Source organism: Anas acuta, chromosome 5, assembly GCF_963932015.1.
Source record: "Anas acuta chromosome 5, bAnaAcu1.1, whole genome shotgun sequence".
Taxonomy (NCBI): domain Eukaryota; kingdom Metazoa; phylum Chordata; class Aves; order Anseriformes; family Anatidae; genus Anas; species Anas acuta.
The window spans coordinates 23,695,641-23,711,617 of NC_088983.1; the positions used below are offsets into that span (position 1 = coordinate 23,695,641).

The window sequence follows — 15,977 nt, forward strand, 5'->3', positions numbered from 1 at the left end:
AGAAGGTCTATTTTAGGCACCCAGGAGACCAAAATGCCTCAGCAAGGCACTCACACTAGTCTGTCAGCACTTTCCCTTTCATCTCATTCTGATTTGAATATTGGGGAACAATACTGTGCCCATTTGCACCTACATAACAGACTTGCAGCATCTCGTTGCACAATGAAAAACAGATCACATTTATTTCTAAAAAGACAGTATATTCTGCCTGTCTGTCATACACTGTTGCAATATATCCTGAGTGCTTAGAGTACTGAGTCTGCCAGCTATGCTGCATTGGTATGTTCTATGCTAAGTTTGAACACAGGCATCGCAAGGAAAAGTGCATTAACTTCCAGGCCGGTGAGTACTGTTCAGACTGCATAGTGCTCCTGAAGGGAAGTACGGGAGGGAAGTCAGACAACCCCAACAGAGCAGAGCAAGGGAGTTACCTGGCGGTGCAGTGTGCTGGTGAGCATCTTCGGTGGGAAGCATCAGCAAGCACATCCAGAGAGTACAGAGGAGATAATGGATTGAACTGGAAAGTCAAGAGATTTTATTTAAGCAAAGTGTTAAAGGAAATAGTCTCCAGATACAGCTGCTCAGATCTACTCCCTGTAGTTGTTCATACAGTATAAGGAAATCTTTTCAAAATCCCAATGGATGAGCCTAGGTGAGAACTGACTCTCAATTCAGACGAAAAGTTAGCACAGGGTGCAACAGGAAAAACTCATAACCATCTTCTCCCGACAGACAGCCCTACAGGCACACTTTTCTTCCACCTCACATAATTACATACGCTGGTTGACTAGGAGCATACTTGAAGAGCTCTACTGCTGCATACCACAAGCAAAAAGTTCACCTCCCTGTAGTGAAGCCCCCTGTCCACATTCATATTGCAGCATGGAAAGTCACTGCTACAAACAGTGCAATCACAGAACTTCCCAACAGTGCCAATATTCCCGGTGGCCATACGTGTCACTGAAACAGATCTCTAGAAGGCTCAAGGCCCACCAGGCTCAGTTCACAATGAGCTCCCAATTCATTCCACAGCAAGTGAGCTGCTCCTCCCATTCACAAGCTTCCCTTGCAAACTGCTTAAAATGATTTTCTGAAACCACGTGTGGTCAGGCTAATCTTGCATCCTTTGTAAGATATACACTAGACAAACCCTAAAGGCATCAAGCCTGTGCTTCACTGTAGAAAACATAACTCTAATATATTTTTTATGGGACAGGAAAGATATGGAACAAATCTACTCAAAAAATGCACAGCGAAAGCTTTGTTCGGTTCACACAGAAGATTTAGAGTGGTCTTCGGTCTGGGGTGCCCGTGTTACGCTTCCATTCAGGGTCTCCTCTTTGTTTATAATTCACACCACAAGCAAAAAATTCATTCCCATCTGCTTTGCAAGGTGCTTCACCAGTTCCCAGAACACTTGTTCTTGAATTACTAGGGTGACTGGTACATGCATTTCTGGATAGGGATAATCCACAGCTGTAGAAGACCTCTCATCAGAAATGCTTTATGCTAGTCTAGAGCTCAGTACTAGGCCTTTGCCTTCAAACTTTCTGGCAGAGAAGAGGTACTAAGTACAACAAAGCTTCTGTTATCTGGAAGCTCCTCCTCCTTAAATTGGACTATTAGTTTACCATCAGTGAAATAACACCACAGCCGCACAGTAGGAGAGAATCACCAGTAACTCTCTGCAGCTGCTTCAAGTTCAGTTATGAAAAATAAAACTGATTTATACAGGTCATTTGAAAGCTTACAGAGTTATCATTCTTAAAAATATAAAAGTGGTATGTGAAATGCTGCCATTAACAAGAAACGCACAGTTGCACAAAGGCCTAGAAATTACTTTGCACAAAGGCATGGAAATAATTTCTTGCCACGTATGTATTTATAGTCATCTGAAGGGTAAAACAACTTTCAGTCCTAGTGTTCACCAATCAAAAACCAACTTGCAATGGAGCAGAAGGGTGTGCGCAGTACTAGGAACACTGTTACAACATGACCGCTCAATTGGAAGTTGTTTTTTTCTTTGCTTGCTGCTATCAGGAACCTGTGCTCTTACACTGTAAGTAAAAAAGCCTCCTACCACTGAAGCTATGCAAGATTTACATACAGAGAATACAAAACAGTATGAGTACCTACACAAGAACTTCAGTCAGTTAAAAGAGTGCCTATTTCTCTTGCTAAACACCTCTTACTTTTTCCTGTTACAGTTGTTTATTCAATTAGTCAGGTGACTTTTTTTTTTTTTTTCACCCATTCTCTGTTGAAGAGACTATCAGGCAGAAGCCTGAGCCAAACGAGGAAAAACAAAGCATTCAAAAAGAGAAAAATGTTCCAATTATTACAGAATTTTATGAGGCCAAAGTTCCTCCTGCCAAGAGTTACTCTCCCTCCCACTCATTATTGGAGAGGTAGGCATATGCTAACCTGAAACAGGGAGATAAACAAAAGGAGTTTGTGAGCTATTCAGTTCAAACAGACAATATAATGCTAGTGACAGGAGTTGCATTCAAAGCCCAGAAGACATGAGTTACTAAAACAAGAAGGGACAAGGCTACCTTACCTCACGTGCAAACGCCACAGTGTGAGGGAAATCAGAAGCCAGCACTTTGTTCTTTCTAGAGAGAATGAAACCAAGAAAATAAAAAAAGTAGAGCACAGTCAGCTTACCTGGTTGCGATCTCTCTTCCCCATGGATGGTAACCAAAAACTGGAAGGAGGCAGTCGGAAGGACAGGTGGGAGTAACGCCAAGGAAGGAAGGAACACAGGGAAAAATGAGGGTTGAGGATAAGGCCAGAAGGGCAAGAAAAGGACAAAGATGGAGGGAGAAAGAGAAAGATTAAACATCAATAGGACTCATTAAAAACAAGAAATTTCAAACCCAGGGAAGAAAACTGGATACCAGCAGGTGGTGAATCAGGCTGGACCCACTGCACTACACTCAGGAGGAGCCACCTTTACTGCTTTTACCTAGCCATAGCCCAACTAGAACAACATTAGAGAGATGCCAAGGAATAGGCACCATGTCTATTTCCATTGGTGGCTACAATTTTAAAACACAAACTGGGGAAGGAGACAGAGAACACCAAAGAAAGAATGCAATGTCACTACTGCCTTGTCAGCATCATTTCTACAGTCAGGGTGTGTAACAATAGCGTAAGTCCACAAAGAAGCTTTTTAAATAACTGACATACAGGGCTCAATCTTCTCACACTGTGCAGGAGATATGCAGTTATTACAATGGCACAGTGTAAGAGAGGGGGAAAGAAAAAGCTGACTGGATCCAAAAGGACATTTGAGCAGTGTCAACATACTAGGGCAGCCTAGTAACTAAAGAGTCAGCAATTGCAAATAAGAAAACAGAGAAGCTGTCAGCAGAGGACTGTCTCCCATTCAGCAGGTGACTGCATTCTTAAGTTACCCCAAAGCTCTTCATTCACAAAAGGGAAGAGGACCCCGTAGTTCTTCCTCCCCTCCCAAAGCTCTGCCCAACAGCTGTTAAGGGCCTTACTCTTTCTGGCGCGGATCACTAACAATATGACCTAGCCTCTCGGTGCCCACAGTGCTCATGGAGGTCTCCTGAAACACAAAGACAGGTAAAACGTTGCAGACTCATGCAATGAGCAGACCTAAGTTTGCTACTGCCCATAGGAATAGATCTTGCTCCCCCAGCCCACTCTCAGCTAAATTTACCCACCCTCTCCTTTTAGAATCTCAACCGAGTTGATTTAGTTAATTATAATGGCAGAAGACCATTTGGTTTTTGTTGTTGTTGCCATTGTTATTTATTTATTTTACTGTTTTAGCTACTACATTTGCTTGCACAGGGGTGCACAAAGGACTGAACCAGCATGAAGTATGCGGCACAAAGATGCAGTGAAGAACAGGGAAAATGGCTGAGGTATGCTTGTTTCCAGTTTGCTGGTGTCAGCTGAGCCAGGCACAGGCTGAGGTCAGGACATCACACTACCCACCCTACTAACAGAAATCTTCCTCACAAAACTGCATCCAGCCTCTTCAACCAAAGGGGAAAGGGACTCACAAAGAGCAGGTGAATGAAACAAGGAGGAAGCTTAAAGTTTGCCCTTCCTGAAAACAGCAATTTAGCATGAGCACATCTAGCATCTATAAAGAAAAAAGTATATCCAATGAGAAAGGACTTGCTCTGGGAGTATGTTTTTCCCTGTGATTCACTGCCCTGTGTATGGCTTGAGGCTGGTGCACACATATACACGCAGCCTGAAGCACCAGCTGTTCGTATCTGCATAGCAGCTCCCTCCAGGAAAGAAAAATACTTTGTGGTAAGGGTGTGAAGATGAGGGTAAAAGGTTTTCTCAGTTAAGAATGTTCACAGTTTCACTCCAGGTTACATAAGCAAAACACATTCAAAGTTTAGGGGGAGTAGTAACAGCAGGGGTAAAAGATGGGCTATTTGTTATAGCAGGAAAATTATTAACTGAAAGTGCCGTAATGTTTAAATTTACGGTTTATTACTGTGTAAATTACAAGCCGTACTTTTGGTAATTAGCAGCTCGCTGGCGGGGAGCTCTGAATGAAACTCATTATTTATGATTACAATTTAGAGAGAGATGGGGAAGGGGGAGCAGTGACCTCCGCTGCAAATGACAAAGATCCCTTTAAGGTGATGAAGATGAATTAAACAAGTAAATATTATCCTTCTCATTTGGATCATTAGAGGTGCTGCCAACAGGCCCAGGCACTTGCAGGTGGCCTGAGGAACCCTACCCCAAAGCCAGGCTCTTGCCTGCTAAGGATTCATATTTTAAACACTTGTTACAAGTAAGCAAGGTGAGTGGAAGGAAGAAGGGACAAACAAGGATCTTCAGGTATGACAACAGCTTCTGAAGAAGAAATCCCACTCGCCTAGAATCCAAGCCCCTCTAACACACCTTAGAGTTAACAAACTCTCTAAAGCCAGCCAATTCAGAACATAAGCAGCTGTCTTCAAGATCACATCCCAGTAAAATGTAACACAGCAGACTCTCAGAAACATCTTTTATAGTACACAACTGCACTCCACACTCCAACATCCAGACCATCTGCCAAGTACTGTTTATTCCTTTAAGAACAGAATTAGCATTTTTGCCCTATGCTTATAAAAAATGGTTAATGACCATAAAAAAAAAAGGTCAATGGCTTTGGGTAACATTATTGTATATACCCTTTCACTCTATCTCATCACTAAAAATGGAACAGCTAAGACCGCCTGCTTCTGCAGTCATTTATATCAGTTTTCTTCCCAACCTAAAATTTTACCTTCCTTCAGCTTTTGGTTACTTCTCTGCCCTTGTACTCCTAAATTACAGGCATGTACAAGTCTCATGCTATCATTATTTTCCCCTACTTACTGTCTAAATCTTCCTGATATTTATGTTCTCTGTCATTCATCTTCAGACCTCCTATCATACTGATCTTAGCACTAATCAACCGTCTCTGCCACTCCAAGCCTGTTTCAAAATCCACTTGGTTGCTCAATCAACTTTCAGCAGTGAAAACATTTAACTGAATCAAAGTCTATATGAAAAAACTGTACAGGGCTCCCTTTCTGCAGGAAAGGATTCAAGTGCAGTCTTAGAATAGCACTTCAGCAATAATCAGCATTGGAAATACAAATGAATTATCTTGCAAAAGGGAATACCTTGCCAACAAGCCTCCTTCGACCTTTTCGGAGACAACGGGCAGCAGCTCCTGGAAGGCGATTCAGGCGAGCATGAAAGCCTGAAAATCAAACACAGGAGAACTGAAAATTCTTCCTGGTAAAACAGCCAGGAAAAATTGTTGATTCAGTGGTCAAATTAGTATTTCTGTCTCTGTTTCTCAGTCCACATGAAGTAAATACGCCATTTTATTCACAATCAAAAAACCCGTTTTAAAAAAAAGACAGCTGATAAGAGGAATAATGAGTATTTTTGTCTTCTACAGTACTAGTGCAGCTATTTTTAGCTAGATTATTACAAACAGATCACTAATATCAGTTTATGTTGCAGCACCTGTAAATAAAATCTACTCACATCATCAACATCAAAAGTTCACAATCTCAAGTCATTCCTTGTGGAGCTCACCTCTCTGAGCTGGTCGCGATGGCAAAAGAAACGTGGAATCTGAGAGCTTTTCCAGTCCTGAGTCAATCCGCTCCACTTCAGATCGGTGATCAGCTCCCCACTTGGGAAGGAGGTTGGGGACAGTGAATCCTGGGACACATTCTCCTTCATAAAACCAATCACTCTGCTCATCATCTCCTGAAGAAACAGGATGGAATTACCAATGAGAAACACCAACGTGCCCTGTGACTGTCCCACAAAGTACTACAGATAGGCATTTTTGGATGTGGAACAACAGCTGAAGTCTCATTAGGAATTCCTTCCTGAAGAACCTTATATTTATATTCTGTTTCAATCACCTGCAGTAACTATGGGGCCTCACTAAATGCTTTAAACTATACAACTCAGTCTACAAAATTTCCCTATAGAACAAAGCCTTCTTTATAGACCTGCCTAGGGCAGCTTTAGCACTCTGTTGCGGCTGCATCTCATCAACCTTAGTTCAGTGCTGTGTGATGTCTAATGCACAACTCTTCCTCTGAAGTAATTACTGTGACAGAAGTAGAGGCCAATCATTTGGCGCACACGTTCTAGGCCACCACAGGAAAGATTTCACAACAGGACACCAGGCTCAGAGTAAGCAAAAGGAGCATACTCACTGATGATGCAGATCCCTAGTCTCCTAATACAGCAGCAAACAGGAAAAAAATAAGGCTTTGAAATGGTCGCTCTGAGTGTAAATATTAACCATACAGTGAGTCTCGCTCAATCAAAATTCCTTAAAATCTGTCAGAACTACAACCTCCCTGCAAAACTAGAGCAGCAGCAGCAACAGAAGTCATTACCAAAACGACTCCATAAAGCAAGGCCACTGTAATTAATAGTTGCAGTCTAATACTGACCTGCATCGGACACCATTCAGGGTAAACCTGCCTGGCCGGAAATCCCCTGGGGGCAGTAGCACGTGAGAAGTGTAAGAAAAAGCAGGAAGACAGCAGAGAGACACTTAGCCCTTCAGTATCCCATCTAAGAAACAGTCCTGTGCAATTGCAAGGTACTTCACCTTGCCTGAAAACATTACTAACACACCTGACTTCGGGAAAACTCTCATTTGCCTATCATTAAGACACGAGGATTCCCAGTTATTCTCCTCTCTCTCTTTACCAAGTCACATTATCCCTGACTGAACTCCATTATGCCTACCCACACGCCTTGCCAGCCAAAAAAAGCAGAAAAAAACTCATCCAAGTATGAATCATCTCACACATAACAGAAGCTGCACCCAAAACCAATCAGCAACAGCAAAGACAGCCAGAACGCTTCAACCTAAAGCTCTCACACTGCTTATTTCTGTGATGTCAGTTGATCGAGAACGCTTATGACAAACATATTTTGAAATATAGACATACCCCTACCCACCTTACATTAAACAAAAGGTTAGTAACGTTGTCTAGGTCTTCTAAGCGATCATAACTCATGCAAAAATATCCCTTACACTTTTGGCTCTGTGAGCACAGAGCAATGCCATACCTCAAATCACTACTTCCACATGACAAACATTAACAACCAGGATCATGTACTAATACCTCTGCAACATTTGCCTTGAGCGATTCCTGTGCATTTTACAAAAACTTGCAATCAAATTACACAGTAGGATCATCCTCCACTCACTGCAATTTCAGCTACCAGTGCATTTCAAAGACAACTCATTTAATTAGCCACAGCAAATATGTATTACACAACACAACCTCAAAAGGAGGGGAAAAAAGCTCTATTCCACTTAAGTACATTGCTATTTCAAATTATTCAGTTTGGGATTGACTAGAAAACTATCTTTGATATGATCTATGACAAAAAAAAAATATCTTTTGTGTTCTCTCCACTTCACTGAAGCAAAGACCTGATATTTACTTCTTTATGACCAGAAATTATCAAAAAAGGAGGGAAAAAGATGTTCCTTATTTAACCTGAAAATGCAACAACGTGTGATTTTCTAAGATCTCATCATCCCTTTTTAACGTAAGCTAAACCATCTTTTGCCCACAAAACTGTCACAGTATAAACAAGCAGAGGTGACCACAAACCTCTAACAGGTGTGTATGCATGCACACATGTATTTGTGCACATCATCTACACCAATCTTGTCTTTAGTGATGAGGTAGAAATATAACACTTCAGTCACCACACTGCTTCAGAACTTGGTATACTAGTGCTCACTAATTTCAGCTCCCCAAGAAGAGTTATCAGCAAAAACAGGGGATGGGAGATTTGGCCTTCCTATTGATTTTGAAGTATGGGAGGCTGGAAAAATTGTTTCCAGAGCAATGCTGATCTCTGAAATTCATACTCTTAGGGAAAGTACTCCAGCCATCTATGGTCACAACAGATCAGCCCTACAGTCTAACACATCATCATAAAAAACTGTACGTATGTTTGCTAACACCATCCTGCCTCACACAGACACCTGGGCTGGTAACAAGTTAGCGGGAGCAATATTTCCCACTGAGTTACTGGTTCTACTTCCTTTAGCACTCACATATTCCCAGAAGAGATCTCATCCAAATCTTAGCTTTTGAAATGTGACAGAGTGCACACCTGCATGAGCTACATGGCTTTACAGGTCTCTAGGGTCATATCCCACCTGCTCTAAGTTCTATAGTCCCGAGTGCCTATGTGCCTACTGCAACTGCTTTTGCACTTACTTCCACCACATCCCCCAGAAACCGAGCACTAAGCTGTCACTGATAAAATCAGCCTACAGTCCACACTCAAAACCCCTAAGAAATCATTTCTGCGGTAGACATTGAAGATATTAGGCTCAATTAAGGCACACAAGAGCAAGGGAAGAACAGGTATTTACAGAAATAAAATCTATCACACATTACTGGTTTTCTTAGCAGTTCCTTAGGTGACTTGTCATACTAACTGATGCTTTGGAGCTTTCTTTTCCTGTCCATAGAGATAAAAATAACAACAGATTCAGGCTGTGGTATGTAAACAACATCTAAAACACCTACAGCAATAGATCGTTAACTTTGCTCTCTCACTAGGGAAAGCTCTAAAACTTTTCTTCTGTTTCCAGGCCTTGCCAGAATAGTAGTTCCTTATATATACTAAATGTTATAGATCTGATATACAAGAGTGTACTGTTACCAAAAATCACACCTTTCTAGCCCTCTCAGATCATTTTCTTAACTTCTAGTACCTCTCAGCCACTAGCCTTTCTCCTGTACTTCCCTCTCTGTCTGTCTTCAAACTTAGATCCTTCTTTGTATTTATAAATTAATAGAAATTCTCCAGTAACACTTGAGGAAAATCACAGGACAGTTGTTACCTTGGCGGCCCTCATCATTGGTAAACAGGCCAGTATCACTGCTGCTGCATACACTGCTGGTTTCACTGCAACAAAAACAAACAAACAAAAAACACTAAAAAAAATGTTGTCATTCCAGCAGATACAAAGCAAAAAAACATTTTCTTACATTTTACTAGCTTCTCTGAGACCAAAATGCTACATATATTTCATAGAAATTAGGTACCATTGCATTTCAGATACGTGGCTGGCTCTAGCATGGGATATAATAACTTTCTGTTAAATCCTAGCAATGCTGCATCACTTGGAAAAGAGTAGAATCCTGTATCTAGTCTAGTTCTAACATATCAAAAAGTAATTAATACAATGGCATTTGCCTCGGGTACTAGAGTTAATAACCTAACTCTGACATTGTCTGGAATACTCACTAGGAAATTAAGTGCCGTTAACCGTCCTTGGGTCACTTAAAAGCTACTGAAAAATATCTGAAGTTTTGTATTTCAGACTTTTTTTTTTCTCAATTGTGTTACACAGCTACATAAAGCCCCCTTCAATCTACAGCAACTTTTATTTTCTTTAGAGGGAAGAGCAATGTGTACATTTGTAACTCCTCAGCTAAATACCTTAGCACAGCATGACTTGCCACTGCCCAACGCCGCACGCTTTGCATTTGCTGAAGCGGTTACAGGAGACTTAATTCCTGAACCAATGAATTAAACTAGAAATTAATGTGTAGAAAGCCGTTAATTGACTGTAAAACTAGATGAATATTTGCAGCAGAAGTACATGCTCAGGTCAGTCCCGAGCATCTGATGGCTTTAATGCTGATATTAAATCAATCCTCAGACACTTCGGGCAATACTTCCCCTGATTTAGCTGAGGGATATAAGAACAAGCGGAGCTATTTTCTGCCCACCCCTTTATCACTAAGGCCTTATAGGAGATGTGAGCACCAGGTGTAAGTCAGTATCCCAATCAATCCCCAGTCGGGGAGTGTTAGAAAGCATCCCTTGACCCCTCCAGGGGGATTGGGTCATACTAGACACCAACTCCTTTAGTTCTCAAAGCAGATGGATGGGTTATGACACGAAGTGTAATCCCAAAGAACTGCAGGAACATAATAAACCTATTCTTCAGTATATTGTTGCTCTTGGAAAATACACTCTGAAGTGTAACCAAATAAACTCATCGTGTGGGGTATCTATAAGCTCTGCATCTTCATCATTGCACAAAGGCCATTTAAACTGCAAGGATGAACGGTCTGTATGTTATTCCCACATTTCAGTATGTAAGTTGATATCAAATTCCAAATCAATTCATTACAAAGTTTGGCCATCCATTTGCCCTCCCACATAAACACAATAGCAATTAAGGCCAAGGACCGATAACCATGAGTCATTTGTTTCACTCCTAGCTCTCCTACCAACTCACTGTAAGACCCTGGGCAAATCTCTTAGTGTGTCTGCTTTCCCTTTTGAAAGCCTGGATTAACAGTCCTCACAAGCAGCCGATGCAAGGATTGAGTGACTGCTTCGTAAGGGTTTTAGCATCTTCAGAGGAAGGGTGCCTGAGAAAGGAAAAAGCATTAAGTCAAGATTCCAGATCACATTAACAGTACTCTAAGCATCCTGTTGTACTGAGAGCTGTTTAGTTCCTTACAGATAAACATTACTGCCAGTGCCTTACTTGAATGAATTTTTGTGGCTCTCACTCACCCTCTTTACCACTCATTTTACACTTCAGGGCTGAACACAAACTAGACTCCTCCACAAGCCTTTCTGCAGGTCCAGTAAGCGCTGATTAATGACCTCCACTTGCAAAGGAGGCTACTTACCTTAACCATGAAATAATGAATCCTATTGATCCAACAACCTACTGCTATAGAGTGTTATTGATCACCCAATCTTTGGTTAAAATGGTCCTCATTTAGCAATTTCACTGTCACAAACACCTGGAGCAAAGCATGCTTATAATTAAATAGTTTGGGGGAGTTAAAGTGAGAGGTGATGGACAGAGATCTCAGGTTTCCCCCATTTATTCTTTCTCCTGAGCTATTGTTTGTGTCAGGAGAGATATTGATTTTCTATAAAAATAAGAAAACAAGAGGCACCGAGGGGCTGCAGAAGGTCAGGCTGGGCTGGAGAAGGAGGGGATGCTGAACACTCTGTCTTTGTCACTTGCCTTCCAAGAGAGGAATTTTTTCTTTACTGAGAGACTGGCCCCCAATTCATCAGCGTAGCCAGGCTCTCGAGTGCCACTGCAGGCTGTCATCTAAACAGCTCCCTTCCAGCAGTGCTGGTTACACTCCCAGGCCAGAATACATCAGCCAGCGAAGTCACAGCACTGGTGGGTCAGTGCAATGCAGTTTGAAAAAGTCAAGTTACAGCACGTGATAGTAGATTAGCCAAACCAAACATCTCTCACCAGTGAGCACATCACTCAAAATGATTTGTCAGACAGCTCTTGTACCATGGTTTGTTCTGCCCTCAAGCTAAACCCAGACCATTCTGAGAGTACTCAGCTTAGATCAACAAGAACTTCAGCACTCAATATATAATTTCCCTTTGCTTTATTATGGCTGCAGGGAATCTCGGAGCATTAGAAGAGACAGAAGGTTACTTCTAACAGTCTTAGCAGTTAATTGTCACCCTTGTACAAATATACAGATGACTATTTAAACTAACATCACTTGCTTCTGCTGTTGTTTCCACAATTATTTACAAATTAGGCTTTGAGTCGTGTCATTACCCAACTTAGAAACATCACTTTCCCTCATCATGTTCCTGCACATCTTTCCTTCTCTCAGTTTACGTTCACCTCTCGGTATGTTTGGCAATTTCAAATATTTCATTCTATGCACAGTTTGAATCACAATGATGCAGCACATCTTCTTCCATAAAAAGATGAGGTGAAGCCCTACAAGCAAACTGCAAGCACTACCTCCCCATTAAGGATACATTTCTGAAGCTTTCTCAATGAATGGGAGTCTATCTATTGAATACAGTAGGCTTTTGATCTGACTTGGGATAAGGAGCTTTGTAGAAAGCAGAGAAAATGCTGGTATGTTAGCATTTAAAGAGATTCTTTTCTACATAACAAAGAAAAGCAAGTGTCATTGGAGTGGAGGAAAAAGAAGGTGAAAGAAACCATCAGTTCTGAATGTACAACAGTTTGTCTAAAAACACATTAGTTTTGTAACACACCCCATCACTGGGGGACTCTTTTCTCAGGTAAAAAGCAAAGGAAAGGAAGCAGGGAGGTGGTGGAGTCACCATCCCTGGAGGTATTTAAGAGATGTGTGGACGTGGTGCTTAGGGACATGATTTAGCAGTGCACTTGCAGTGTTAGGTGGTTGGACATGATGACCTTGAAGGTTTATCCAACCAAAATGATTCCATGAACAACAGCAGAACCAATACAGCATCAAAATGCTCCATAAATTGCTCGATCATGATGGGTTGTTTCCAAGTACTGCGAGCTTTATCAGTCACTTTCCCTCCCCTCAGCTGGCGATGACACCCATACAACCCTCTCTCCTAGGCATCCCATTTTCTTCTCCTTTCCTCAGGCTACGCCCTTGTTACACATCTCTGCAAAGTACTCCTCTCATGGTACCAGGAAAGGCAGCTAGAGCAGAGTAAGAGCAGGGCGAGCACAGCCAGTTTTGCTCTGCTAGCAGCAAAGAGCTATATTTGGAGCGGCAGAGACCAAAGCCTGATCCTCCACTGCTGCGAGGGATAGTTAGTCTGCAGCAAAGAGAGTTGCGTGTGTTTCTCTCCAACTTTGACCCTCCCTAGTGAGTCACCGCACAGATCACACATGTGGTGTTGGAGACATCAAATATTCTGAGAAATATTTGATTTCTCAGAAAGAGAATCCCAAGGATTTGGCAGCAGATGGGAAGTGTCATTTGATGCAGACACTTGCACAATAATTAGTTTGAGAGCAAGGGACAACTGAGAGAGAACAAAGCGATATCCTCAGCATGGTCCTTAAGTAACAGTCCAGACAAAGCTGTTTGCTTACTCTTCTAAAGTCTGGCACAAATAAAGGCTGGATGAAAGCCTGCTGGTTTAAGTTCAAGTTTGACATGATGGAACAGGCTCTGACTGGTAGAAAAACCTCAAGGAACCCTGTCCATCACTGCCACATCAGGTAAGGATATCTCTCAGTCCATCACCAGTGACATGCAACATTCAGGGGCTACTCGGTGTGTTTCCATTCCTGGACTACCAGCAACAGCACTGAAAAGACTGAAGTGCTTTTAACAACACATAACAAAAAGGCATCCACTAGTCTCTTGAAAAGGCCCGCTCTGTACTCACTTTTTAACCTAAAGAGAGCCACTTTTCAAGAAAAAAAAGACCTTTTGACCTTTTTTTTTTTTTTTTTTTTTTGCTACTTCCATCCTCTAACAGTCACATACAAACCAAAAAAGCAAAATAGTGCTTCCCAGGATCAGGACAGTGAGGATGTATTGCACCCTGTGCTTCTCAGAGTCTCTCAGAAAATACCTTTGAGGAGTTTGCAGCTATTACCCACAAAGCCCTCGATAACCAAGTGCCACTTGTCCACTCTGACAAACTGCAGCAGCTAGACAGCCAGAACACTTAAATGAACCCGAACATATGAACAATTACACTGAAGCAAACAATTATACTTGTCAAATTCACTGCCCTCTCTCTGACAGTGCCTATTACAGCGGATGCCTGAGGAAAGAATGTAAGACCATAACACCAATTGACTATTTCCTTGGTATGTTCCTATAGCTTCCAGCAGTTTCAGGGCTTCCTGAGCATGATCTTCTATCTGGGCTATAATGCTTAACAGCCCCTGATAAATGCGTCCTCCACATCCCCCATTTGGATACATGAAAGTTTCCCCAAAGTGTCCCACAGCAGAATTCCAAAAATTGTGTGTATGAAAAGTAATACACTTTTTGTATTGAATGTCTCCTGCTTCTCACACAACGACAGTCTCTACTCCCTTTTTGTATGCTATTCGTTAAGAAATCTCCTCCATTTGACTCTCAGCAATTGTTTCTTTTCTAACCTGAAAAGTCTCTTCGTACAGAAGCAGCTTTACAACCCTGAATATTCTAAAAATTAAACTCAAGGGAAAACTTCTCAAGAGCAACACACGAACAAACTCAGACCACAATATTTACATTTCTTATTTTCATCTCTTTACATTTCTTATTTCATCAGAAGTTCTTCAAAACTGGACACAGAGATATGCCAGACTCCACTGCTTGTGCAGACCTGTCCTGTAAGTATACAGAAGTTGGGTGAAACTGAGTTAATCTTCTCACTACTTTCTCCCAAAGCTAGCCTTTCAGGACCTCATTCCAGATCCACTTAGAGATGCAGAACTGCAGACGAGATGTTTTGACTGAGGTCCGTACAGTACCTGCACAGAGGGCTAGTGGTCACGATGGGAGATCTGACCTGCTCTCTATTATTACTTATGGTAAATTCTGAAAACAAGACAGTTCAAATCAATCAGACAACCCCAGTGCCAGCAGGGGATTTAGCCGCCAATTCTCAAGCCACAAGCATGCTACTTTGTAGCAGCAGGGCCACAGACTTTTCAGAGGGCTATTTGTATCATATACGCCAGAAACATAGTAACTTTACCAACTTTTCAAAGCATTTGGGTCATCAGTACAACACTAGCAGGAAACGCTGCTGGAAGAAAATCCACAGTTTAAAAGTAGCTGAGGGATTACCCCTCTTCAAAAAGAGAACAGCATTGAATAATTTTGATAAGAACTTCTAAAAGCAAAGCATGGGATTTACAAGCAGCTGCAAACGAGGCAGCCAGCTAGCTCTAACACAGGGAAGAAACCGAGATCTCACCATTCAGACATATTTTCATCTGAGCCCTGCTTCTGCTCATCAGCTTCGCACTCCATCCGCTCCTTCCTTCCCCCTTTGCTGAGGAAGGGCCTGTTCTCTCCCGTTTCACAAAGGCCACGACTAGATGACGTCCAAGGCGCGTTTTCCTTCCAGCGTGAAAGACGTTGTTTCTTAGCTGACTTGAACCTGCAGCCCCGCTCGTAGTTCCACTCTGACACCCTGAGCTTTTGCTGCAGACTGGCAGCCACCTCCGATGTCACTCGTTTGACTTTCCGACGGCGCCTGAGAGGTCGACACGGCGCGTTCTCTGTAAAGGAGTCTGACTCATGCCATGAGTGCTGCTTGCTCCTCAGGGTGGCACTGAGAGCTGGATGTCGTTTGACCACTGCTGTGTCATCAGAGTCACTGAAATTGGCTGTCAGCACCTCCCGGCAATCCTTCACAGCTTCATCCAAGCTTGACTCTGAGGCCTCGCTGTAGCAGCAGGCATGCTCTGCCTGATGCGTGAAGTCTGAGCGTCGCTTGCGACCCCGTCTCTTGCGAAGCTGACGTCGCTGCTGCCGTGGGCTTAGGGCCATCTCTTCCCATAGCTCATCCAGCTTGTTTTGTTCTGAAGTCTGCTCTAAGGCTGAAGCCAAGTCATGCACCAGTTCATCCATTGGCAACGCCTACTAAAAATGACAGCAAACAATTAGCACCAGACATAAATGTCACTACTAACACGTTGCTAAACTACAGTGTACTAT

The 15,977-nt window shown here is 42.3% G+C and overlaps 1 protein-coding gene across 11 annotated transcripts in view; it reads right to left on the reverse strand.

The window, feature by feature from the left end:
* GPATCH2L (G-patch domain containing 2 like) overlaps positions 1-15,977 on the reverse strand; it is a 38,279-nt gene that overhangs the window by 21,421 nt on the left and 881 nt on the right. For 4 of the 11 annotated variants that reach the window (XM_068683148.1, XM_068683150.1, XM_068683151.1 and 1 more), the window contains 7 exons: positions 15,232-15,902; positions 9,395-9,459; positions 6,082-6,258; positions 5,658-5,737; positions 3,510-3,577; positions 2,561-2,615; positions 432-517 (listed from right to left, as the gene is read on the reverse strand). In XM_068683148.1, coding sequence (XP_068539249.1) covers positions 432-517; positions 2,561-2,615; positions 3,510-3,577; positions 5,658-5,737; positions 6,082-6,258; positions 9,395-9,459; positions 15,232-15,890 — 1,190 coding nt within the window. In that variant the 5' untranslated portion in view covers positions 15,891-15,902. Of the gene's footprint in view, positions 1-431; positions 518-2,560; positions 2,616-2,667; positions 2,708-3,509; positions 3,578-5,657; positions 5,738-6,081; positions 6,259-9,394; positions 9,460-15,231; positions 15,903-15,977 lie in introns of all 11 variants that reach the window. The other 7 variants (XM_068683149.1, XM_068683153.1, XM_068683152.1 and 4 more) reach the window with 4 other exon arrangements.